The 26,766-nt window shown below is 45.0% G+C and overlaps 1 protein-coding gene across 2 annotated transcripts in view; it reads right to left on the bottom strand.

The window, feature by feature from the left end:
• Positions 1-4,682: 4,682 nt before the first annotated feature.
• MKNK2 (MAPK interacting serine/threonine kinase 2) overlaps positions 4,683-26,766 on the bottom strand; it is a 444,163-nt gene continuing 422,079 nt past the window's right edge. For both annotated transcript variants that reach the window (XM_068233848.1, XM_068233851.1), the window contains one exon: positions 4,683-5,578. In XM_068233848.1, coding sequence (XP_068089949.1) covers positions 5,326-5,578 — 253 coding nt within the window. In that variant the 3' untranslated portion in view covers positions 4,683-5,325. The remainder of the gene's footprint in view (positions 5,579-26,766) is intronic.

Genomic DNA, 26,766 nt, shown 5'->3' with positions numbered 1-26,766 from the left:
CTTTGCAACTAATGTTGTTTTCCTTATCTGTACTACACATACAATTCACTATATCATAAGTTTTTTTTCACTTCAGTGTCCCTTTAAGTGACATCATGCATGCAAGCCCTAAAACTAATGTTAAAGACAAATACCATATTGTTCGGATTAGAAGACGCCCCTGACTATAAGACACACCTAGGTTTAGAGGACAAAAACCAGGGGTAAAGAATATATACTAAACCTGGTGCATCCATGGTGAAGGAGCATCTTGTGGATTATGCCTCCTTTGTATGTCATGCCACCTTGTACCTTCTGCGTCTCCCTGTGTCCTCCTCTATGCCCCTTTGTGTTCCTTTTGTGTCCCCGTGTCCTCTATTTGTACCTGTGTCCTCCTCTGCATGGGCACAGTACAGGGAGTCCCCGACATTGCGGCAGGTTGGAGGTCTGTATTGGCATTTGGCAGGCGCACACAAGTCAGGAACTCTCTGCATTTGGACTGTAAGACGCAGTGACTTTTTTACCCCACTTTTGGGGAGAAAAATTGAGTCTTAACCACTTCACCACTGAGGGGTTTTACCCCTTGAGCACCAGAGCAATTTTCACCTTTCAGCACTCCTTCCATTCATTCGTCTATAACTTTATCATTACTTATCACAATGAAATGAACTATATCTTGTTTTTTCCGCCACCAATTAGGCTTTCTTTAGGTGGGACATTATGCCAAGAATTATTTTATTCTAAATATGTTTTAATGGGAAAATAGGAAAAATGTGGGAAAAAATTCATTATTCAGTTTTCGGCCATTATAGTTTTTGAATAATGCATGCTACTGTAATTAAAACCCATGAAATTTATTTGCCCATTTGTCCCGGTTATAAAACCGTTTAAATTATGTCCCTATCACAATGTTTGGTGCCAATATTTTATTTGGAAATAAAGGTGCATTTTTTTCAGTTTTGCGTCCATCCCTAATTACAAGCCCATAGTTTATAAAGTAACAGTGTTGTACCCTCCTGACATAAATATTTAAAAAGTGCAGTACCTAAGGTAACTATTTATGTTTTTTTTTTTTTAATGGTACATTTTTTAATTTTTTTATTACAAAAAAATAAAAAATTGGGGAGTGTGGGAGGTAATGAGTTAATTTTTTTGTGTAAAACTAATGTATTTGTATCTGAAAAATGGCCACAGTAACATTTTGTTTATGCGACCTGCAAGCGTCCGGAAGGACGCTTGCAGGAAGTGCTATGAGGCTGGGAAAGTTTTTTTTTCCACAATGATCGCGCTGCTTCTCATAGAAGCAGCGGATCATTGCGGGGCTTAGATCAACGAACGGGAATGGTTTTTCCCGTTCATTGATCTCCAGGCGAGCGGGCGGCGGCGTGCATGTGAGCGGGAGTGCGCACATGAGTGAGCGGGAGCGCGGGCAGCAGCGGGAGCGCGGGAAGTACGGATTTCTCCGTCCCTGGTGGTAAAAGGATGGAAAAAGGGACGGCAAAATCCGTACGGCTGGGGGTAAAATAGTTAAAGTCCCAAAAATACAGTTCCCTATTTTGACATTTGTATGCAGTGTTCATTATTTTAAACATTTACCATAATACAGGGTATATATGATTAAACAAGCCCATCTTTATCCCTCTCTACATACTCTGGAGATGTTCAGACTTGTCCTTAAAGTGAGACTGGTTTTCAGCTTATTTGGTCCTGGGTTCCTGGGGCCCCTAATGCAGGGAATACACCATAAGTTTTTCTGGCAGACAGATGGCTCGGTAGATAACCTCCAACAGATCAGATCTGATTTTGATTGTTTTTCTGATCGATTTTCTCATAGAAGTGAATGGAAATCGATAGAAAAAACTATCAGAGGATCGATCGGAAAGTAATCTGCCCAAAAATCTCATCATGTATTCTCAGCATTATAAGCAGAATTGCAAATTACATTCATTTAAAAACTGCTGCCATCATGAGATTCCCTCACTTGAGCTCTCCCACTCAATCCTGTGGACTTTAATTATTTGCAGTTATTCAAACTGAAAGTATGCTTAAATTTGCAGGAGACATTCCCAGGAAAGGTGGTTGGATTACGTAAACAGGAGTTGGGGTACAATAAAATGATCAGATTTTACAGCAATTCGATAAAAACGATTGTCTTTCCCAAAAAAAATCAAAAGCTTTTTTTGTTTATTTGAGCAAGAAATCCAATCGGATATCCTATTTTTACTTGATATAAGTCAATCAGGAGTGGTGGATTTTTCTGATCTATTTTTATGAAAATTAAATGGCGTGTGATAAATTGGCAATTATGTGATATACAGACCCAAACAATTTTTTCAGAGTTTTCAATAATTTATTTCATAATTGGGGAAAAACGCGTGTAGTACATTGGTAAGATTATTAAAATGTTAAAATCATTCAGAAAATTGATTGCAATTATTGAATTGAAAAGATATTTAAAAAAAATTGTATGGTGTGTGTGGCCACCTTTACATTTGCACCAAAAGCATACCCATTTTGTCAGTTTTTGGTAATGCAGCAATAGACATGTCAAAAGATTCATTGCTAAAAATAGCTTTTGCTTTTACTTGCTATTTTTAAACGGATCCCTTAAACACAACGCAAAGTCCGGACATGCACAATTTTTCCCTGACAGTAAAATCTCTTTATAGGAAACACCAAGCGACCGGTTAATGTTGTATCAGAAATAATCATATTCAAGCACATAAAGTATAGTATTGTACTATAGTACTGTATTATAATTCAGTCAATAATTGGGAGCCATTTTTTCTTTTCAATGCTTCAGCAAGCGAGCATAGACAAGGTTTAAGCTAGATCAAAATAAACAGTGCTCAGTATGCAGGCATCTGCATGCAATAATCACACAACAGCTTGCACGGGAAGCATAGGTCTCACCAGTTCAGGAACAGTACGTATAGTGTGCTCCTCTGTCCACATTTCTGTGCAGCCTGGATGATACTGTAGCATTGCAGCCAAGCACAAGCAAGTCACAGATGTCAATTCCATCAGTAATCAGGCAGCAGCTTACATAGGAAAGCATAGGTTTCGGCGGCTGGTGCTTTTGAGGTAATTAGATCAGATTAATGAAATCAAACGTTTTTTCGAATCGATCCTATCGATCTGATTGATTGGTCAGCAGGAATTTGTCTGTTAATGGACACGACCGATTGTTTCCAATCAATTACTTCGGCAATCGGAAGTGATCAATCGGCTATGGGATTGTACCTTTACATGTAGTCAGATTTTTCTCAGCTGAGACAATCATCTCTGGCAACAATTTAGCATCAGTACAGGTGTCCCTTGATATTATTTTTCTAAACCGCTGTGCTTGTTTAAACAACCAATAACAAATGAGTACTACTGTTCTTTTTCTTGGGCTCAGATCCTGCTTGCCCCCACCTTCTCTTTCTATAGAACTAAACAAGCAGTAAATCTATAGCCATACAGTAGTAGCATGTATCTGTACAGCAATCATTACAAAAACTTTAATCTAGAACAGTGCTGTCCAACTGGTGGCCCGCGGGCCGCATCCAGCCCACCAGGCCTTCTGCTGCGGCCCCCCTGCTGTGGCAGTTTTAGCCCCAGAGTCCCCAGAGCTGAGGGGACTTTTTTTTTTTTAACAGTTTCCCCCATTCCTCGGCTATAATGTAATATTTATAGCCCCCCTCTGCTCCCCTCCCCTCATTCCCCCGTGCTGCTGCCGCCGCCTCACCTCTCAGATCGGCGGCGGGCAGGAAATAGGAAGGAACCAGCCACATCGGCGCACAGCAGCCGCACGGGGGACTTTTAATGCTGGACTTGACTGATGATGTCACTTCCTGCATTTAAATTTGCCGCGCAGCTGCCGTGCGCTGGTGTGGCTGGTTCCTTCCTATCTCCCGCCCGGTCCGTTCTGAGAGGTGAGGCGGCGGCAGCAGCAGCACTGGGATAGAGGGGAGACGAGCGGAGGGGGGCTGGAAATATTACATTATAGCAGCCAATCTGACGGCGTTTTGTGGGTAAATCTGCAGCCGATCTGAGTGCATTTTCTGGGGACATCTGCAGCCGATCTGAGTGCATTTTGTGGGGACATCTGCAGCCGATCTGAGTGCATTTTGTGGGTACATCTGCAGCCAATCTGACAGCATTTTGTGGGTACATCTGCAGCCAATCTGACGGCGGTTTGTGGGGACATCTGCAGCCAATCTGAGTGCATTTTGTGGGGACATCTGCAGCCAATCTGAATGCATTTTGTGGGGACATCTGCAGCCAATCTGAGTGCATTTTGTGGGGACATCTGCAGCCAATCTGACAGCATTTTGTGGGGACATCTGCATCCAATCTGAGTACATTTTGTGGGGACGTCTGCAGCCAATCTGAGTGCATTTTGTGGGGAAATCTGCTCCCAATGTGAGTGCATTTTGTGGGGAAATCTGCTGCCAATCTGAGTGCATTTTGTGGGGAAACTTTTTTTTCCTGGGGGTGGGGGGAGGGGTGGGGGGCCCTCCACCATGTGGCCTGGAAAAAAAACGGCCCTCCATGCCCGCAAAGTTGGACAGCACTGATCTAGAACATTGTCAACTAGCTTTCAGCCTATCTGTGTGATTGGACGCATGGATTAGTCAACTAGGTTCTCGGATTACTTGTGATTGCCAATCCAGGTTCAGCTTCAAGTGACTCATGACCACTGCTCTAAACACTGAAAATAGTTTAGACTTTTTTTTTATTATTATAATAGCCAGTGGAACTTCAAGGCAGAGTGAGAGAAGGAAAAGCACATGCACAGTACTGTCACTGCAAAAAATTTGCCTTCCTTTTGTGACTGAGCTTATGATCTTAGCCACTTGATCTTTATCACTACCTATAAACTTAGTTTATAGAAGATCTGATGTGAATAAACACCAAATATGTGGCTCATATCACCATTACAGCACCAGTTCATCAAATCCACTTATAATCAAATCCACTTATAATTCAACATTAAACAAGTTTTTGCTATGTGGTTTTTCAGAGAGTTATGTTTCAACAAAGTTGAAACATCTGCATAGTTAAAAATACATTTCAATAGCATTGGTAGTTGCCACTAATACTCAATATTTTATCTTGGTGGGCTACAGAACACCCGCACTTTTCCGGGGTGTTGGAAAATAAACTTATCAAAGCAAGAGATTTACCATGTTCATAAACATGTTTTATGCATTCAAGCAAAAGAGGTTTTCTAAAAATTAAAAAAAAAATTCCTTTTTTTATCGTAAACAATACATTCATAAACACCATCTGGGTAGCAATTCAGTGCCAGATGTTTCGTCAAACACCTTGAGCAAAATAAATGAAACACTTGATGTGCATTCAGTCATTCACAATAAACTGAGGAGCTATATTTGGAGGGGACACTCCCCTCTTGCTCCCTAGTTGTCTCCTCTTGGCTAGATAAGATTCAGAAGGAGGTGAGAGTTGCATGGGGCAAGAAGTAGCCTTCACTACAATGGGACATGAGGCACAATAGATTCCTCCTTGCTGTTCCTCTTCTTGTTCCATTATTTGGCGATTCATTGCAATAGCTTCAGCAGCAAATGAGGTCAGGTCTTTGGCACTACTGTTCCTGGAAAAAAAAAGACAGACTTTCAGTTACAAATTAGGACAATTGCACACACACACACACACACACACACACACACACACACACACACACACACACACACACACACACACACACACACACACACACACTGGATTTAGTTAACCACTAGCCACAATTGCTGCAGTATAACTACATCGTGCGGGAAGACTGTTCCCATTCCAGGGGTGTAGATATGAGTCTTTCGCATTCTAATGTGCGACTCGCATGGAGGCCTGTGCCTGCGAACCCCCATGGCAGAGTTGTAGACTGCTAATCAGTGAATTGGAACATACTGCCCATTCCTTGATCGAAGTGCCTGTGATCAATGATGACCGGCATCAATGAGATCTAGTGCCCAAATAGTCAATGACACCCTAATACATCTATTACATTACATAAGAATACATAAATCCGCTGTTAAAATTAACCCCTTACCTCCCCCACTCTCCCATAGTTACCAAAATAAAACATTTATATAGTGAAAAAAGGTGACATTTTAAAAAAAGACTCAACTTTTTTTTAATATGCATGTCATGAGGGTATGTTATTGTTATTTTTGCATGTAAGGACTTCTAAATAGTGACGATGCAAAACTGAAAAGAAAAAACCTTTATTTCCAAATCAAATAATGTCGCCATATATTGTACTAGGGACATATTTTAAATGTAATAACCGTGACAAAATTTGCAAATAAAATGTGAGGATTTTATCAACAGTAGTACCTTTTATTTTAAAGTGGATCTGAACTCAAAACTCCTCTCTGCTCTAAAAGATGCACAACAGCATAATAATCTTTAAACAAAAAACATTTCTTTGTTACAGCTGATACAAATCCTAAAATACATCTGCACAGTTTCTACTTCCTGATTCATGGAAGCAGACATATTGCTTACAGCCTGTACTTTCAAATGGGCTTATCTGCCATAGGCAGTCGTGTGACACAGGGTGAAGATCAAATTATAACTAGTGATTAGACACAAATGAGGGGGGATTACACATGCTAAACTCTTTTTTTTCCTTGTGTCCTGTGCAAGAGTTCAGGTCCACGTTAAAAATATAATGGCAAAAATCTGCGGAATAATGTATTCTTTCAATGTTTTTCTTATTATTCCTTTAAAATACATTTAGAATAAAATAATTCTTAGTAAAAAGTACCACCTATAGAAAGCCTAATTGGTGGCGAATAAAACAATCTATAGATAATTTTGTTGTGATAAGTAGTGATAAAGTTATTGGCAAATGACTGGAAGAAGTGCTGAAAGGTGAAAATTGCTTAGGTCCACAAGGGGGAAAACCATTTCAGTGGTGAACTGGCTAAAGAGGTTTGGTTTAACAAAAATGATTCTTAGTCAGAACCTATTTGCTCCTCAAAAGGAACCTTTTTAACTCCAATGCAGTCAAAGGAAGAAAACAACACCCTATTTTATTGGGACTGTGGAAATAAACACTAGACCAGGGGCCCCCAAACTTTTGTGGTCGAGGGCCGGGTCAACATACTTCAGACTGCTGGGGGGCCAGAGTGTACATAAAATGATGTAGAAAAACATAACATTGAGCCTAGGTATTGTAGACAGCGCCTATTACCATTGCTAAAGTCATCTAAGGAAGATAAGTAGAGTGCTCCATAGTGTAAAACCAATAAGATAGTTTAATATGCGCAGATGAAATTCAACTTACAAGGTAGACAATAAAATATCACATGTAGACAGCCTGGTGTCACGTATCTCCCTCCACTGGTGTAGGCACCGCTAGGCTGTGGCCAGCAGCGTGGCGTCCGTTTTTTGGGGGAGAGTCCACTGTCAGAATGTGCCTCTAGCATGATGACGCGTTTCGGCATCACTGCCTTTTCGTCAGATCACGCTAGGGCACTTGGCACGTAAGGCTAAGAGTGCTTAGTTCCGCCTCCTTAGGGCGGAATCTCTGCATCAGGGCGGAATCTCTGTGTCAGAGCGAAGGTGTGTTTATCCCGGTCAGGATTGCCATGGTTGCGGTAGTAAAGCTAAGTTTACATATCGCGGCTGAGCCGCTATGTGCACATGGAACTGAACTGGCACATGAGCACTAATGCCAGATGGATGTTCAGGGATATGTATCGTATGGGTGGCAATTTTTATTAAAGAGGAACTTTAGCCTAAACAAACATACTGTCATTAAGTTACATTAGTTATGTTCATTAAAATAGATAGGCAATATAATCTCTTACCCACACTGTTTTAAAAGAACAGGCAAATGTTTGATTTCATGATGGCAGCCATCTTTTTGGTTGAAATGAGGTGACAGGGAGCATGATACACAGTTCCAACTGTCCTGTGTCCTGAGCACCTCTCCCAGTTGCTAGGCAACGTGAACAACAACATAGGAAATCCCATCATGCTCTGCACAGCATCAGGGAAAAAAAGCCCAGGCTTTTTTTCTTTGATGGGTGGAGCTTAGCTAAAAATGCAGCTAAAATGATGCTTTGGTAAGAAAAACAAAGTTCTGATGCTGTGAAACTGTTAAAGAAACACCAAGCCTTTTCAGTTCTGCTGAGTAGATTTTTAGTCCGGAGGTTCACTTTAAGTTGCAAAGTGCCTATTCCTCTGCGTATATGTGCTGCATAGAGGGGGGCTGTTCTATCAATATAAATGGAAAATTATCTGTAAAAAATAGTTGGGTATAGAAAAAATAAAAGACCTTACGGCGATTGCTGGTAAGATCATAATTATGGTATAAAATTTCTCAGCATAAATTCAATCTACCCGGGATAGAGCTGTTACCGCAGCTCAACAATGTGAACTGCGGATGGATGAGTTTTATCAACAGGGGACACAATTGTGGGACTATGAACCGGGGGCTGATACTGTGCCCAAATGGTTTATATTCTCAACAAAGCAGTGTGACCAGAAGGGGGAGGGGGGATAAACTGGGGGCACGCTGTGTGGCAATAGCTGGCGGTGCCCGCTGTGAGGCACAATAATACATCATCAAGAATCACTGTGTAGCACAAGAGGGTCACACGGTAAATACATAACACAGAAACCCCAACAACTTAATGAATGGAAGATGAGAATATCACATAATGCAATTACATCCATTTTGCAAGATTAAGCACTTGACAGCTTCTGTACAGTATATCTACTCCCCTTTAGACTTCATTTAAACGCCCAGGGGAGTAAATATACGTACCCCTGCTGCCACCACTGCTGTTCGCGCTCCTGCTCATTTGTGCGCTCGGTTACGTTGCCGTCCGCTTGCCAGGAGATCAATGACTGAGAAAGCAATTCCCATTCATTAATCTAAGTCCGCGTAGCAATGATCGGCGGCTTCTATGAGAAGCCACGCAATCATTCTGATAAGTAAAAGTTTCCCAGTCTCAGTACACTCCCAGTAAGCATACAGAGTCAAAGAAAGGATGGGAGCTGGGCACCCGGCAAAAAATGGGGGTGAGCAACACCTGCTCTAGTGTAAAATATACAAGTCCTCACTTTTCTGGCCGCATTGACATGTTATGCACAGTGACGTGCTCACAGTTAAAAGGAGCGGAAGAAAGTTCCCATTGTGGCAGAAAACATAAAGATAAAGAGACCGGGCACTGTCCTGTTGTTGCAAATTATTTACTGCTTGCAGCCAGATGACATGCGGTATTGAATACAATCAAAACATCAAACCTGTCAGGTGTCTTGCATCATAATTTCATAGATACATCCAGTGAGGCTTGCGAGGGGGTGTGGTGACCAGGGGGTGATGGATGTGCACAACAGCCGTTTTGCGCTCTGTAGCGCTTGCTCACGTGCGTATCCAGGCAAATGACGGCGCTTCTGAGTCTCCGATATCTAGACCCGAGGCTCCGCCTACAGTGCTCGTCATTGGTCCGTGAGTAAAGGTTACAGGAAGTGTTTCGTGTTAGGATGTGAAGAGCGTGAGTACTGGCGGAAGTATCCTACCAGTGGGTCCATGCAGGCGCCATTACTGGCAGGGATATATGTAGGATAAATTACGTGAAACGAATGGGATTATCGTTGTGGTGATAAGAGGGGATTAGCCCATTGTGTAAAAACATTGTTGGTAATTAGTGATAATCTGTGCATTACTTTACCTCATTTAGTGAAAACATAACACCACGTATCAAACATGACTGCTGAAGTCATGCAACTCCATATAACATGTTTAACCACTTCCCGACCGCCTAACGCACAGAGGCGGCCGGGAAGTGCACCCCGCAAGGACCAGCTCATGCCCAAAGGCGGCGGTCCTTGTAGGGACATGGGCGGAGCGATCGCGTCATCCGTGACGCGATCCTCCGCCGGCGCCTGTCACCGCTCACCCGCCGCAACATCCCGCAGGCTATACGGAAGCGCCGGCGGGATGTTAACCCCGCGATAGCCGCATACAAAGTGTATAATACACTTTGTAATGTTTACAAAGTGTATTATACAGGCTGCCTCCTGCCCTGGTGGTCCCAGTGTCCGAGGGACCACCAGGGCAGGCTGCAGCCACCCTAGTCTGCACCAAGCACACTGATTTTACCCCTCCCCTGCCCCAGATCGCCCACAGCACCCCTCAGACCCCCCCCTGCCCACCCCCCAGACCCCAGTTTGCACCCAATCACCCCCCTAATCACCCATCAATCACTCCCTGTCACTATCTGTCAACGCTATTTTTTTTTTATCTCCCCCCCTGCCCATTGCCCCCTCCTGATCACCCCCCACCCCTCAGATTCTCCCCAGACCCCCCCCATCTGTGTACTGTATGCATCTATCCCCCCTGATCACCTGTCAATCACCTGTCAATCACCTGTCAATCACCCGTCAATCACCCATCAATCACCCCCTGTCACTGCCACCCATCAGCCCCTAACCTGCCCCTTGCGGGCAATCTGATCACCCACCCACACCAATAGATCGCCCGCAGATCCCAGATAAGATCACCACCCAAACGCTGTGTTTACATCTATTCTCTCCTCTAAACACCCACTAATTACCCATCAATCACCCCCTATCACCACCTGTCACTGTTACCCATCAGATCAGACCCCAATCTGCCCCTTGCGGGCACCCAATCACCCGCCTACACGCTCAGATTGCCCTCAGACCCCCCCCCCCCTTATCAATTCGCCAGGGCATTATTTACATCTGTCCTTCCCTGTAATAACCCACTGATCACCTGTCAATCACCCATCAATCACCCCCTGTCACTGCCACCCATCAATCACCCCCTGTCACTGCCACCCATCAATCAGCCCCTAACCTGCCCCTTGCAGGCAATCTGATCACCCACCCACACCAATAGATCACCCGCAGATCCGACATCAGATCACCACCCAAGCGCAGTGTTTACATCTATTCTCTCCTCTAAACACCCACTAATTACCCATCAATCACCCATCAATAACCCCCTATCACCACTTGTCACTGTTACCCATCAGATCAGACCCTAATCTGCCCCTTGCGGGCACCCAATCACCCGCCTACACGCTCAGATTGCCCTCAGACCCCCCCTTATCAATTCGCCAGTGCATTAGTTACATCTGTTCTTCCCTGTAATAACCCACTGATCACCTGTCAATCACCCCCTGTCACTGCCACCCATCAATCACCCCCTGGCACTGCCACCCATCAATCACCCCCTGTCACTGCCACTCGTCAATCAGCCCCTAACCTGCCCCTTGCGGGCAATCTGATCACCCACCCACACCAATAGTTCGCAGATCCGACGTCAGATCACCTCCCAAGGGCAGTGTTTATATCTGTTCTCTACCCTAAACACCAACTAATTACCCATCAATCACCCCCTGTCACTGCTACCTATCAGATTAGACCCCTATCTGCCCCTAGGGCACTCAATCACCTGCCCACACCCTCAGAATGCCCTCAGGCCCCAGCCCTGATCACCTCGCCAGTGCATTGCTTGCATCTATTCCCCCCTCTAATCACACCTTGAGACACCCATCAATCACCTCCTGTCATCCCCTAGCACACCTACCCATCAGATCAGGCCCTAATTTGCCCCGTGTGGGCTCCTGATCACTCGGCCAAACCCTCAGATCCCCCTCAGACCCCCTTCCGATCACCTCCCCAGTGCATTGATTGCATCTATTTTCCCCTCTAACCACCCCCTGAGACACCCATCAATCACCTCCTGTCACCCCCCTAGCACTCCTATCCATCAGATCAGGCCCAATACAACCTGTCATCTAAAAGGCCACCCTGCATATGACCGGTTCCACAAAATTCGCCCCCTCATAGACCACCTGTCATCAAAATTTGCAGATGCTTATACCCCTGAACAGTCATTTTGAGACATTTGGTTTCCAGACTACTCACGGTTTTGGGCCCGTAAAATGCCAGGGCGGTATAGGAACCCCACAAGTGACCCCATTTTAGAAAAAAGACACCCCAAGGTATTCGGTTAGGTGTATGACGAGTTCATAGAAGATTTTATTTTTTGTCAAAAGTTAGCGGAAATTGATTTTTGTTTTTTTTTCACAAAGTGTCATTTTTCACTAACTTGTGACAACAAATAAAATCTTCTATGAACTCGCCATACACCTAACGGAATACCTTGGGGTGTCTTCTTTCTAAAATGGGGTCACTTGTGGGGTTCCTATACTGCCCTGGCATTTTAGAGGCCCTAAACCGTGAGGCGTAGTCTAGAAAACAAATGCCTCAAAATGACCTGTGATTAGGACGTTGGGCCCCTTAGCGCACCTAGGCTGCAAAAAAGTGTCACACATGTGGTATCGCCGTACTCAGGAGAAGTAGTATAATGTGTTTTGGGGTGTATTTTTACACATACCCATGCTGGGTGGGAGAAATCTCTCTGTAAATGGCCAATTGTGTGTAAAAAAAAATCAAACAATTGTCATTTACAGAGGTATTTCTCCCACCCAGCATGGGTATGTGTAAAAGTACACCCCAAAACACATTATACTACATCTCCCGAGTACGGCGATACCACATGATTGGCACTTTTTTGCAGCCTAACTGCGCTAAGGGGCCCAAAGTCCAATGAGTACCTTTAGGATTTCACAGGTCATTTTTGTTTCAAGACTACTCCTCACGGTTTAGGGCCCCTAAAATGCCAGGGCAGTATAGGAACCCCACAAATGACCCCATTCTAGAAAGAAGACACCCAAACGTTTTCCGTTAGGAGTATGGTGAGTTCATAGAAGATTTTATTTTTTGTCACAAGTTAGCGGAAAATGACACTTTGTGAAATAAAAACAATTAAAATCAATTTCCGCTAACTTGTGACAAAAAAATAAAAACTTCTATGAACTCACCATACTCCTAACGGAATACCTTGGGGTGTCTTCTTTCTAAAATGGGGTCATTAGTGGGGTTCCTATACTGCCCTGGCATTTTAGGGGCCCTAAACCGTGAGGAGTAGTCTTGAAACAAAAATGACCTGTGAAATCCTAAAGGTACTCATTGGACTTTGGGCCCCTTAGCGCAGTTAGGGTGCAAAAAAGTGCCACACATGTGGTATCGCCGTACTCGGGAGAAGTAGTATAATGTGTTTTGGGGTGTATTTTTTACACATACCCATGCTGGGTGGGAGAAATACCGCTGTAAATGGACAATTGTGTGTAAAAAAATCAAAAGATTGTCATTTACAGAGGTGTTTCTCCCACCCAGCATGGGTATGTGTAAAAAATACACCCCAAAACACATTATACTACTTCTCCCTCACAAGTTAGCGGAAATTGATTTTAATTGTGTTTTTTCACAAAGTGTCATTTTCCGCTAACTTGTGACAAAAAATAAAATCTTCTATGAACTCACCATACTCCTAACGGAATACCTTGGGGTGTCTTCTTTCTAAAATGGGATCATTTGTGGGGTTCCTATACTGCCCTGGCATTTTAGGGGCCCTAAACTGTGAGGAGTAGTCTTGAAACTAAATTTCTCAAAATGACCTGTGAAATCCTAAAGGTACTCATTGGACTTTGGGCCCTTTAGCGCAGTTAGGGTGCAAAAAAGTGCCACACATGTGGTATCGCCGTACTCAGGAGAAGTAGTATAATGTGTTTTGGGGTGTATTTTTACACATACCCATGCTGAGTGGGAGAAAGATCTCTGTAAATGGACAATTGTGTGTAAAAAAAATTAACAAATTGTCATTTACAGAGATATTTCTCCCACCCAGCATGGGTATGTGTAAAAATACACCCCAAAACACATTATACTACTTCTCCTGAGTACGGCAATACCACATGTGTGGCACTTTTTTGCAGCCTAACTGCGCTAAGGGGTCCAAAGTCCAATGAGCACCTTTAGGCTTTACAGGGGTGCTTACAATTTAGCACCCCCCAAAATGTCAGGACAGTAAACACACCCCACAAATGACCCCATTTTGGAAAGTAGACCCTTCAAGGTATTCAGAGAGGGGCATGGTGAGTCCGTGGCAGATTTCATTTTTTTTTGTCGCAAGTTAGAAGAAATGGAAACTTTTTTTTTTTTTAGTCACAAAGTGTCATTTTCCGCTTACTTGTGACAAAAAATATCTTCTATGAACTCACTATGCCTCTCAGTGAATACTTTGGGATGTCTTCTTTCCAAAATGGGGTCATTTGGGGGGTATTTATACTATCCTGGAATTCTAGCCCCTCATGAAACATGACAGGGGGTCAGAAAAGTCAGATGCTTGAAAATGGGAAAATTCACTTTTTGCACCATAGTTTGTAAACGCTATAACTTTTACCCAAACCAATAAATATACACTGAATGGGTTTTTTTTTAATCAAAAACATGTTTGTCCACATTTTTCGCGCTGCATGTATACAGACATTTTACTTCATTTGAAAAATGTCAGTACAGAAAGTTAAAAAAATCATTTTTTTGCCAAAATTCATGTCTTTTTTGATGAATATAATAAAAAGTAAAAATCGCAGGAGCAATCAAATAGCACCAAAAGAAAGCTTTATTCGTGACAAGAAAAGGAGCCAAAATTCATTTAGGTGGTAGGTTGTATGAGCGAGCAATAAACCGTGAAAGCTGCAGTGGTCTGAATGGAAAAAAAGCGGCCGGTCCTTAAGGGGTAGAAAGCCCTAGGTCCTCAAGTGGTTAAAAGTGAATATAAATTTATTTTAAAACCATTTCGTTTATTCAGAAATACCTACTACCTAAGCTAAAAACACTATAGGGGAGCCTACCATTCAAAGGAATAATGATCGGGATAATTACCCGATACATCGCCCGACCGTAGTCGCAGCAACCTATTCCCTAAAGAAGTACACTTGTGGGGCCAGGGTTACTAAACTATGTGTGCAAGGAGACGTTCCACTAGTATTGACTTGTTACCCTGGGTTCGCCACCCCAAGGCAACACCCACAGACCGATATGTCAAGAAAGACGCATAGTTTAGGCACATAACAAACGTGTGCCGTCGCTGCACCCCAAAAGGGGGAGGAGGGAGGGGCACCCCACCAATGGTCCCAAGGGTATGGCGGGGAAAAAATGGGGCGTGCGGGAAAACGGGGGGCAGTCATGCCACGCCGACCTGGGTGGTCACCCCAAAATAAACCATGGGGCCATTAATTGGGAGTATTGAAAAGGGGAGTGGCATATGTCACCATGTCTCCATATGTATCAGGTCGGAGCGGGGTTGCTCCCCGTGTACGCACCACCCCCAACCCACGTTAAACTCAGGACTATTACGAGGGTCCTTGGGACAAAGAAAGCCTATTGGCTGACGGGTAATTATCCCGATCATTATTCCTTTGAATGGTAGGCTCCCCTATAGTGTTTTTAGCTTAGGTAGTAGGTATTTCTGAATAAACGAAATGGTTTTAAAATAAATTTATATTCACTTTTAAACATGTTATATGGAGTTGCATGACTTCAGCAGTCATGTTTGATACGTGGTGTTATGTTTTCACTAAATGAGGTAAAGTAATGCACAGATTATCACTAATTACCAACAATGTTTTTACACAATGGGCTAATCCCCTCTTATCACCACAACGATAATCCCATTCGTTTCACGTAATTTATCCTACATATATCCCTGCCAGTAATGGCGCCTGCATGGACCCACTGGTAGGCTACTTCCGCCAGTACTCACGCTCTTCACATCCTAACACGAAACACTTCCTGTAACCTTTACTCACGGACCAATGACGAGCGCTGTGGGCGGAGCCTCGGGTCTAGATATCCGAGACTCAGAAGCGCCGTCATTTGCCCGGATACGCACGTGAGCAAGCGCTACAGAGCGCGAAACGGCTGTTGTGCACATCCATCACCCCCTGGTCACCACACCCCCTCGCAAACCTCACTGGATGTATCTATGAAATTATGATGCAAGACACCTGACAGGTTTGATGTTTCGATTGTATTCAATACCGCATGTCATCTGGCTGCAAGCAGTAAATAATTTGCAACAACAGGACAGTGCCCGGTCTCTTTATCTTTATGTTTTCTGCCACAATGGGAACTTTCTTCCGCTCCTTTTAACTGTGAGCACGTCACTGTGCATAACGTGTCAATGCGGCCAGAAAAGTGAGGACTTGTATATTTTACACCAGAGCAGGTGTTGCTCACCCCCATTTTTTGCCGGGTGCCCAGCTCCCATCCTTTCTTTGACTCTTTCACAAGCTATTGGCAATCTGTACTAATGCTAGGAGCACCAGCAATGTCCATGAATACGGACGTTAACACACAGGAAGTGGATCTGGGATCGTGGGAAGTGATAGTGATTCAATCCTGGATTTCCCTTTGATCAGCCAAAGTGTTTCAGAGGGACGAGCAGGTGCAAGCTCTATATTTGATCAGAACGCATGTGCCACGCCTGCCAACAAAGGGGTGGTGACCAGGGTGCTAGAGTTGAGGTTGGGAAGCCTCTGCGAAAAGGAAACCAAACTATTTTAGACTGCAACCACTTTGAACAAGTGCAAAGAAGAGGGATTCATCGCACGTGGATTTAGGTCGTACAGGGAACCCTCTGAGTACCAAGAGGATAAGAACTTTGTAACCAAGTGGGAGACGGCCCACATAGATTATTGTAGAACCCTGCAGGAGATTGTGAGAATACGCACCATTGAAGAACATAATAAGGTGTCGGAGGAATTACAGCAGACCAGGGATCAATTGTTTGATGCCACTTCAGAGCAAACTTTCAATACCATAATTGACAAAATAGACAAACGAATTCTGCCAATCCAAAACGATCTATAAGCCAGGAAGCTGAGAAAGTTCCACCGTGACCAAGATGATTTTAAGAAAGGCAGAATCTTTCATTGGGGTCAGGGAGGTGTTCCTGTCAGGGGGTCAAACCCAGGAGGAAGAAGGGCTACTGGACTACAGACTCTGGCTCAGACACTGAGCAAGAAAGGGGTGAAGAGAAGCCAAGGCCAAAGCAACTAAGAAAGAAAAGGAAGGACCAGCAACCAGGTCCCAAACCGAAAACGAGACCAGAAAAACCCACAGAATGTGCCTCGGTCCCTTTGGAAAACGTATCCGACGAGGAGGAAGAAACCGTAACAGACACAGGAAGAACAGTCTCGTGGGATTCCTCAGTGACGGCTCGATCCTCGAGCGGAAAGAATGTCAACAAAAAGAGGAAAACGAAAGCTTAGGGGGGGAGGAGGGAGGGCCTCTAGATGAACTTCAAGTGGTCAATCTTTCTGGTGTTGACATCCCGGAATCATGTGTGACTTTATTGAAGAAAGATTTGGGTTTCTCACCCACACAAAAGTTCGATTATGTGGACTTCTTCATTGATCTGTACAAATCGACAAGGAAGATGATGATACACCAAATGTACTTTCAGAATGATACCTCGGGGCAGCTCCAAGGACAGAGTGAAGGAGGCCTCACTAAATCGGCAGACCCCATATCGACCTTGGGGTTTAGTCCCATAGTCATGTGGAATGAGACCGAGATTGAGGCACTCCGGATACTGGAGGAGCTTTGGGAGGAAGGGGGGGACTCTACACCATGGGAGCTAGGGGAAGAAACAGTACTTCTCAATTTGGGTGACAGCAGCCCCTTCCGGGCATGTAAATCAGTACGGCCTGTGGCCATTCCCCCCGGATCCCCCACAGACCAGTTTCTCCACCAGGTCGCTGCAGACATTAAGGCAATATGCTATCAGGAACCTCCCACCAATTTGCCGGTCAAAGAAAGATCGGCCTTTAGGTGGTTGAGGCAGCGCCGCGACCTGGTGGTGAAGCAGGCTGATAAAGGGGGGAACGTGGTTGTGATGTCCAGTGAAGTTTACACACAAGAGGCCTACAGACAGCTCAATGACAAAGAGTACTATAAGACCCTTCCAGGTAACCCCACTCCCAGGTACCAATCGACCCTCCGTACTCTGTTACGGCGGGGGGTCGAATTAGGGTACATGTCACAGAGGTTGGCTCTTGACCTGATCCCCCAGGCCCCCAGATACCCTGTATGGTACCACCTTCCAAAGTTACACAAATCAATGACGAATCCCCCCGGCAGACCTATAGTGTCGGGGTGTGGGTCCCTGACAGAACGCCTTTCCCGTTATCTGGATCACCTTTTGCGCCCCCTGTTGGGAGGAGTTCCGGCCTATTTAGCAGACACACTGGATGCAATAAGGATTGTTGAAAGTGTGACGTGGCAACCAGGCTACAGGCTAGCCACAATAGATGTGGAAAGCCTGTACAGCCGAATACCTCATGAGGATGGTATACGTGCTGTACGCAGGTTCTTGGATAGGACCAACAAAGACGACGGTTATAAGGTCTACCTGGAGGAATGCCTCCGCTATGTCCTTACGCATAATGCCTTTATGTTTGATGGAAGGTGGTACCATCAGACCTCTGGGACGGCCATGGGGACCTCTGTGGCATGTACCTATGCAGGACTTTTCCTAGGTGCTTGGGAGGAGGATTACGTATGGACCATCAAAAATCCCTTCCGTAACAAGATAAAGGTATGGACCCGCTATGTGGATGACGTGCTGGCTGTATGGCAGGGAACAAATGGAGAGTTCCAGATGTTTATGAGCTATCTGAATCTAAACAACATTAACATGCGCTTTACCAGCGAACTTAGTGATAGAAAGATCAACTTCCTGGACTTAAGGATAAAGCCAGATGGTGCCAGGCTGATCTGTGAGGGTTACAGGAAACAGACAGCCGTCAACTCATTACTTCACATGCACAGCTTCCATCCTGGGCATGTGAAAAAATCCCTGCCATACGGCCAGTATTTACGCCTGAGGAGGAATAACTCCACCATGGCAGATTTTGAGGTCCAGTCCGATGACCTGACCAAACGCCTGGAAGCAAGAAGCTATGGGAGAGATCTCCTTGTAACAGCAAGAAGTAGAGCCAGAGACAGGGATCGGGCCTCTTTGTTAACTAGAAGGAAGCAAAGAAGGGATGAAGGTTTATTTACCTTCACATTTGACTATACTCCCATGTCCAATAACATCAAACAGATTGTGAGGAAGAACTGGGCCATGATTACTAGAGACCCTATGTTACAACAGATCTTCCCCAAACCCCCACGAGTAGCTTTCCGTCGAGCACCCACATTGGGAGACAGCCTAGTCCAGAGTGAATATCGATCACCTTCCCCTTTGAATTGGCTATCTGCCAGACGTCCGAAAGTGAACCACCACTGCGGCCACTGCAAGTTCTGCCCATACATGTTGGAGGGCACGAGCTACCAGTTGGGCGCAGTGAATTGGGAAGTAAGAACTCTTATAACTTGCCAGACCAAATTCGTCGCATACGCCATGTTTTGCCCATGCTCATTTTTTTACGTTGGCAAGACAACCAGGCCCTTAAAAGAGAGGGTGGGTGAACACCATGGCTCCATAAAGAGCGGCAAGGGATGCCAACGTCTGATCGAGTATGTCCGAAGTCTACATGGGGACAAGTCCTCCTGTTTGAGATTTGCGGGTCTTTTCCACGTCGCACCGTTGAGACGGGAAGGTGATCGAGATCGTGAGTTAACTAGACGCGAGTCGCGAATCATTTTACGGACAGATGCAATGGGGCCCTTGAGCCTCAACGACAGACTAGAATTGGCATGTTTCCTTGATCCCTAAGGCAAGATGGCCAATCTCTTTTTGGGAGGTCCATATTTGCCCACCCTCTCATTCTGAGTGAAATTTCCCCTTTTGCCCCTTCCCTCCTCCCTCCCTCCCTTCGCCCCCCCCTCACCCTCTGATCCCACCGGGATTCCTCCATACCATCATCCAACGAATTATTCCAGTGCCTCTCCCTCCCCTGCGAGACCAATAGGAGTATTCCCTTTCCTTCCAATATGTATACACACTTCTCCTGACCCCAGGGTACCCGATCTGATTTGGTTGAGAAACACGCTGACACGAGGTGGGGCGCCCCACAGTGAGTGTAATTCGCACTGGGAAAAAGTCAGCCAATAGGCTTTCTTTGTCCCAAGGACCCTCGTAATAGTCCTGAGTTTAACGTGGGTTGGGGGTGGTGCGTACACGGGGAGCAACCCCGCTCCGACCTGATACATATGGAGACATGGTGACATATGCCACTCCCCTTTTCAATACTCCCAATTAATGGCCCCATGGTTTATTTTGGGATGACCACCCAGGTCGGCACGGCATGACTGCCCCCCGTTTTCCCGCACGCCCCATTTTTTCCCCGCCATACCCTTGAGACCATTGGTGGGGTGCCCCCCCCCTCCTCCCCCTTTTGGGGTGCAGCGACGGCACACATTTGTTATGTGCCTGAACTATGCGTCTTTCTTGACATATCGGTCTGTGGGTGTTGCCTTGGGGTGGCGAACCCAGGGTAACAAGTCAATACTAGTGGAACGTCTCCTTGCACACATAATTTAGTAACCCTGGCCCCACAAGTGTACTTCTTTAGGGAATAGGTTGCTGCGACTACGGTCGGGCGATGTATCGGGTAATTATGCCGATCATTATTCCTTTGAATGGTAGGCTTCCCTATAGTGTTTTTAGTTTAGGTAGTAGGTATTTCTGAATAAACGAAATGGTTTTAAAATAAATTTATATTCACTTTTAAACATGTTATATGGCGTTGCATGACTTCAGCAGTCATGTTTGATACGTGGTGTTATGTTTTCACTAAATGAGGTAAAGTAATGCACAGATTATCACTAATTACCAACAATGTTTTTACACAATGGGCTAATCCCCTCTTACCACCACAACGATAATCCCATTCGTTTCACGTAATTTATCCTACATATATCCCTGCCAGTAATGGCGCCTGCATGGACCCACTGGTAGGCTACTTCCGCCAGTACTCACGCTCTTCACATCCTAACACGAAACACTTCCTGTAACCTTTACTCACGGACCAATGACAAGCGCTGTGGGCGGAGCCTCGGGTCTAGATATCCGAGACTCAGAAGCGCCGTCATTTGCCCGGATACGCACGTGAGCAAGCGCTACAGAGCGCGAAACGGCTGTTGTGCACATCCATCACCCCCTGGTCACCACACCCCCTCGCAAGCCTCACTGGATGTATCTATGAAATTATGATGCAAGACACTTGACAGGTTTGATGTTTTGATTGTATTCAATACCGCATGTCATCTGGCTGCAAGCAGTAAATAATTTGCAACAACAGGACAGTGCCCGGTCTCTTTATCTTTATGTTTTCAGCATACATATTTCGCTTACAGGACCCATTTAAAAAAATGACTGAGGCCATCTTGTGGCCAAATAGTAAAACTACACCTAAAAGAATTTTAAATCCAAAGACCTATTTTTACATTTTAAATTAGCCCCTTACCTCCCACACTCCCCAATAGTTACCAACATTTGTTTTTTTTTTTGTAAAAAAAAAAAATTTTCAATAAAAAAATACATAAATAGTTTTCTTAGGGACTGAACTTTGTTTTAACATGTATGTCAAGAGGGTATATTATGGTTACTTTATAAATGATGGGCTTGTTATTAGTGATGGACGCAAAACTGAAAAAATGCATCTTTATTTCCAAATAAAATATTGGCGCCAGACATTGTGATAGGTACATAATTTAAATAATGTGATAACCGGTACAAATGGGCAAATAAATTACGTGGATTTTAATGACTGTAGCATGCATTATTTAAAAACTATAATGGCTGAAACCTGAAAAATAAGGATTTTTTTCCAATTTTTTTCTTATTTTCCCATTTAAAAACTTTTAGAATAAAATAATTCAGGGCAAAATGTACCACACAAAGAAAGCCTAATTAGTGACGAAAAAAACAAGATAAGGTTCATTTAATTGCGATAATTAAAGATAAAGTTATTGCCAAATAAATGGGAGGAGAGCTGAAAGGTGAAAATTGCTCGGATGCTGAAGGGGTAAAGCCCCTCAGTTGTGAAGTGTTAAACTATTTCTAAACACTACTGATCGTTGTGTAGTTACTCACCCCTCCCATTAGGACTACATGAGCAATTAAAGAAACTGTAGGGAAAACAACAAGGCAGTAAATGGTCAAATTACAAGAAACTCTAAGATCATCTCATATCCATCTTACATGTAAGTGGCTATTTCAAGACCCTCATTAAGCCCAGTAGGTGATAAAGCATGTAACCTAAAGATCCAAAAAGTTTCTCATTCACAAAGTTTTTTGTAACGCATTCCTGTATTAATGTTTTCAGGAATGGTCTCTTAACCAATGATTTTTATCTAATCCACTGAGTTTTCATGGTATTGTTTGAAGTGTCGGGGCACACTATTTTTCTCACTTTTTGATAAAATGTTCCGTTTATGTTCTCCTAGTCTTTGTCTCAAGGGTCTACTAGTTCTGCCTACATAAACTTTAGGGCAGGAACAAGTTAAGAGATAAACTACATAGCTACTGCTACAGTTAAAGTCTTTGATCAGAATAGACTGATTTTTACTATCTTTAATTTCTTTTACCCTATGGTCTAAAAATGGACAGCAACCGCATCTTTTTATGTTGCAGCGGTAGTTGCCCTTGACACTGGGGAACATGCTGGGTGGAGGTTCTGTTTTTCTGACATTACTGGGGGCGATGGCATTTTTTATGGACCTTGCTTTTTTAAAAATAACTCCAGGTTTATCTGGCAAATCGTTCTTCAGGTGTGGATCCTGGCAAATTAAAGGCCAGTTTCGCTCAATTATCTGTTTTATTTTTGTGGATTCTTTATTATAAGTAGTGACAAAATTAATGTCCCCGCCTCCTGTCCCTTTTTTAAAATTTGGTGTTTTTTTCCAGATCTTTCATAGGTTTCATTCTATACGCTGACATTGCTTGTTCTATAATGGAGGGTTTAAACCCTTTTTCTATGAATTTTTTAGTTAATCTATGCCCCTGTTCCTCATAATCCACTCCATGCGTACAGTTCCTCCTGAGGCGGCAGAACTGACTTCTGGGAATATTAGAAATCCATTTTTTGTGGTGGCAACTGGACACGTGCAGGTAGGAATTGCCAGCCGTGGGCTTAAAGTGGGTCTTTGAGCAAATTGTTCTATCCTCATTGATGAATAATTCAAGATTTAGAAACACAATACTATCTTCTGATATTACACTAGATAGGCGTCAGCAGATTGTTAGTGGTTTAGCGTGGAAGCGGCCTTTCCATGTCAGTTCACGGAGGGTGTTTCCGTGAACAGCCTGCGAGCCTCCGATCGCGGCTCGCAGGCTAATTGTAAACACGCGGGGAAGAAATCCCCGGTGTTTACATCATACGGCGCTGCTGCGCAGCAGCGCCGTAAAGGAGATCGGCGATCGCCAGCCTCTGATTGGCCGGAGATCGCCGGCATCTGATAGGCTGAAGCCTGTCAGAGGCGGCGCAGGACGGATCGCTGCCCTGCGCCGCCCAGGGGAAAGAGGTGAGGAAGGGAAAGAGAGGGAGAGGCCCGATATCGCTGCAGAGGGGGGCTTTGAGGAGCCCCCCCCCCCGCTAGCCACATAGTGCCGGAGGCGATCAGACCCCCCCAGCAGGACATCCCCCTAGTGGGGGAAAAAGAGGGGGGGGGGAAGTCTGGTCGCCCTGGCTGCCTGCTGATCTGATCTGTAAATCCGACATGTCCGATCGGGATTCGATTCAATTCAATTTGATTTGCCATTGCAAAACAATGCCAAATCGAACTGAATTTTGATCGGACATGTCGAATTTAATTGGATCGTAAATAGAATCGTAATCGAATCGTACAAATAATCGTATCGTGTAGATAATCTTAACACAGCAAGTGCAGTTATTATGCCACCAACACAGCATGTGCAGACAGTATGCCCCCCCAACTCAGCAAGTGCATTTATTATGCCACCAACACAGTATGTGCAGACAGTAGAGGTGTAGCGAACGGTTCGCCGGCGAACGGTTCCAGGCGAACTTAGGGGGTTCGCGTTCGCCTGCACCAGGCGAACTTTTGCGGAAGTTCGATTCGCCCCATAATGCACTATGAGGGTCAACTTTGACCCTCTGCATCACAGTCAGCAGGCACATTGTAGCCATTCAGGCTACACTAAGCCCTGGAGCCCCACCCCCCCTTATATAAGGCAGGGTCCGGCGGCCATTAGCCTCACTCGTGTGCCTGCTAGAGAGAGGAAAGGGACAGCTGCTGCAGACTTTTTCTCCTAGGGACAGATTAGTTAGGTTCTAGGCTGCTTTGCTTGCTCCTGACTGATTATTATTGCTTTTAAAGCACCCAGCAACAGCTCTTTTCAGAGCTCAACCTGTACATTTTTTTTTTCTGTGTGTCAAACTGACACTTTTGTTGCATGCACAGCCTTGCTAATTGATATTGTGTGTGCCACTGCCAGCAGCCCAGCACATTCAGTGACTACCTGTGTGTGTGACAGGGAGCTGCACATTGTACTACCCAGTACTGCATATACCCCAGTACCTGTTGTGTTTACTTAACCCACCTCATCACTGCATATACCTAGCTTTGTGTTGAGTGAACCCAGCTCACTGCATCTAACTACCCAGCACCTGTTGTGTTTACTTAACCCACCTCATCACTGCATATACCTAGCGTTGTGTTGAGTGAACCCAGCTCACTGCATCTAACTACCTGTTGTGTTGAGTGTGAACCCACCTGGCCACCTCGCTGCATCTAACTACCTGTTGTGTTGAGTGAGAACCCACCTCACTGCATCTTAAGTACCTTTACTGTTGAGTGAACCCAGCGCACTGCATCTAACTACCCAGTACCTGTTGTGTTTACTTAACCCACCTCATCACTGCATATACCTAGCGTTGTGTTGAGTGAACCCAGCTCACTGCATCTAACTACCTGTTGTGTTGAGTGTGAACCCACCTGGCCACCTCGCTGCATCTAACTACCTGTTGTGTTGAGTGAGAACCCACCTCACTGCATCTTAAGTACCTTTACTGTTGAGTGAACCCAGCTCACTGCATCTAACTACCCAGTACCTGTTGTGTTTACTTAACCCACCTCATCACTGCATATACCTAGCGTTGTGTTGCGTGAACCCAGCTCACTGCATCTAACTACCTGTTGTGTTGAGTGAGAACCCACCTGGCCACCTCACTGCATCCAACTACCTGTTGTGTTGAGTATAAACCCACCTGGCCACCTCACTGCATCTAACTACCTGTTGTGTTGAGTGAGAACCCACCTCACTGCATCTTAAGTACCTTTACTGTTCAGTGAACCCAGCTCACTGCATCTAACTACCTGTTGTGTTGAGTGAGAACCCACCTCACTGCATATAGCTAGCATACCCCCGAGATGGACAAAATAGACAAACCAGGTAGAGGAAGAGGTAGAGGCAGACCCAGAGGAAGGCCACCAGGCAGAGGCAGGTCTGTGGCTGTGCGAGCTGGTGTTGCTGTGATTTCGTGCGGACCTGCCCCAAAATACAGTGCTCAGAAGAAGGCACGTGCCATCACTTCCCAAAATCGTGAGGAGGTGATTGAGTATTTAACACAGAACACCTCATCTCCCGCAGCAACCAGCACTACAACAAGCACCACATCCGCTGCATTTGACACTTCGCAGGAGTTATTTGGTGGTGGTGGTGAAATCACTGATTCCCAGCCACTACTGCAACAACAACAAGAAGGCGCAGGTACACCACCTCCTACGTCTGAGTTAGGTGGCGATAGTATGGACGTAACGTGTGTGGATGGGGATGATGGTGGACCACCTGAAGTTGGTGCACTTGAGGAGGTGTCTGAGGAAAGCGCAGCTGGCCAGGAGGATTATGATGACGATTATACGGATACCACATATGTTCCCGGTAGAGGAGATGACCAGGTGGACAGTTCAGAGGAGGAGTCAGAGAGGAGTAGTAGGAGACGACTCCATGATAGAAGCAGAGGGAGCTCGTCCTCAGAAACAGCTGGGGGCAGTGTCCAGCGCCATGTATCACCAGCTATGGCCAGCCAGCCAACATGCCCTTCAACGTCAGCTGCTGATGCCACCCTAGCGCCATCACCCCAGGGGGGTTCAGCGGTTTGGAAATTTTTTAACGTGTGTGTCTCAGATCGGAGCAAAGCCATCTGTTGTCTCTGCCAGCAAAAATTGAGCCGTGGAAAGGCCAACTCTCACGTAGGGACAAGTGCCTTACGAAGGCACCTGGAGAGAAGGCACAAACAGCTATGGCAAGAACACCTGAGGAAAAGCAGCACCCCTCAAAGGACAAGCCGCGGAGAACAACCGCGGCAGCCGTCACAGGGGGCTTCTGCTGCTCCACGTTCCCATGGTATTGTTCGTGGCTGGGGGGAGGAAGAATGGATACACTTTTAAACAATTTAAAAATACAATTATCTAAACTTTCAAACAATTTAAAAATACAACCATCTAAACTTTCAAACAATTTAAAAATACAACCATCTATCATTTTCAAAAAATTAAAAAAAAGGGCAAAAAAACTTGCCCTCCGTAAAACATTTTTGGCAAATGCTTTCGACTTGGTTTGTCTTCCGCTGGCTCAAGGGTCCATCTGACCACAGATGCCTGGTCTGCAAAGCACGGTCAGGGCAGCTACAGCATGGGTCTCAGCAGGCTCCCACTTCGGGCCGGAATCCAACCTTCATTCCCCGCGGTGACAATGGCAGACTTGCCCTCCAAAACGGATTCCCGTTAAAGGATTTAAAGTTAATTCATTTCAAATACACAGCAGGGCCTCGAAAGTCCGCCTCCTGTATTGTTATTTTTGGTCACTACCTCGGGGCGGGCGTGCATGCCTGCCTGCTGCCCTCCTTGGATGTGTAGTGGTAGCCGTTTCTCAGGCTCCACACCGGATTCCATCCCTCATTCCCCGGCCAT

Source organism: Hyperolius riggenbachi, chromosome 1, assembly GCF_040937935.1.
Source record: "Hyperolius riggenbachi isolate aHypRig1 chromosome 1, aHypRig1.pri, whole genome shotgun sequence".
Lineage (NCBI taxonomy): Eukaryota > Metazoa > Chordata > Amphibia > Anura > Hyperoliidae > Hyperolius > Hyperolius riggenbachi.
This window is presented reverse-complemented; position numbering and strand designations above follow the sequence as displayed.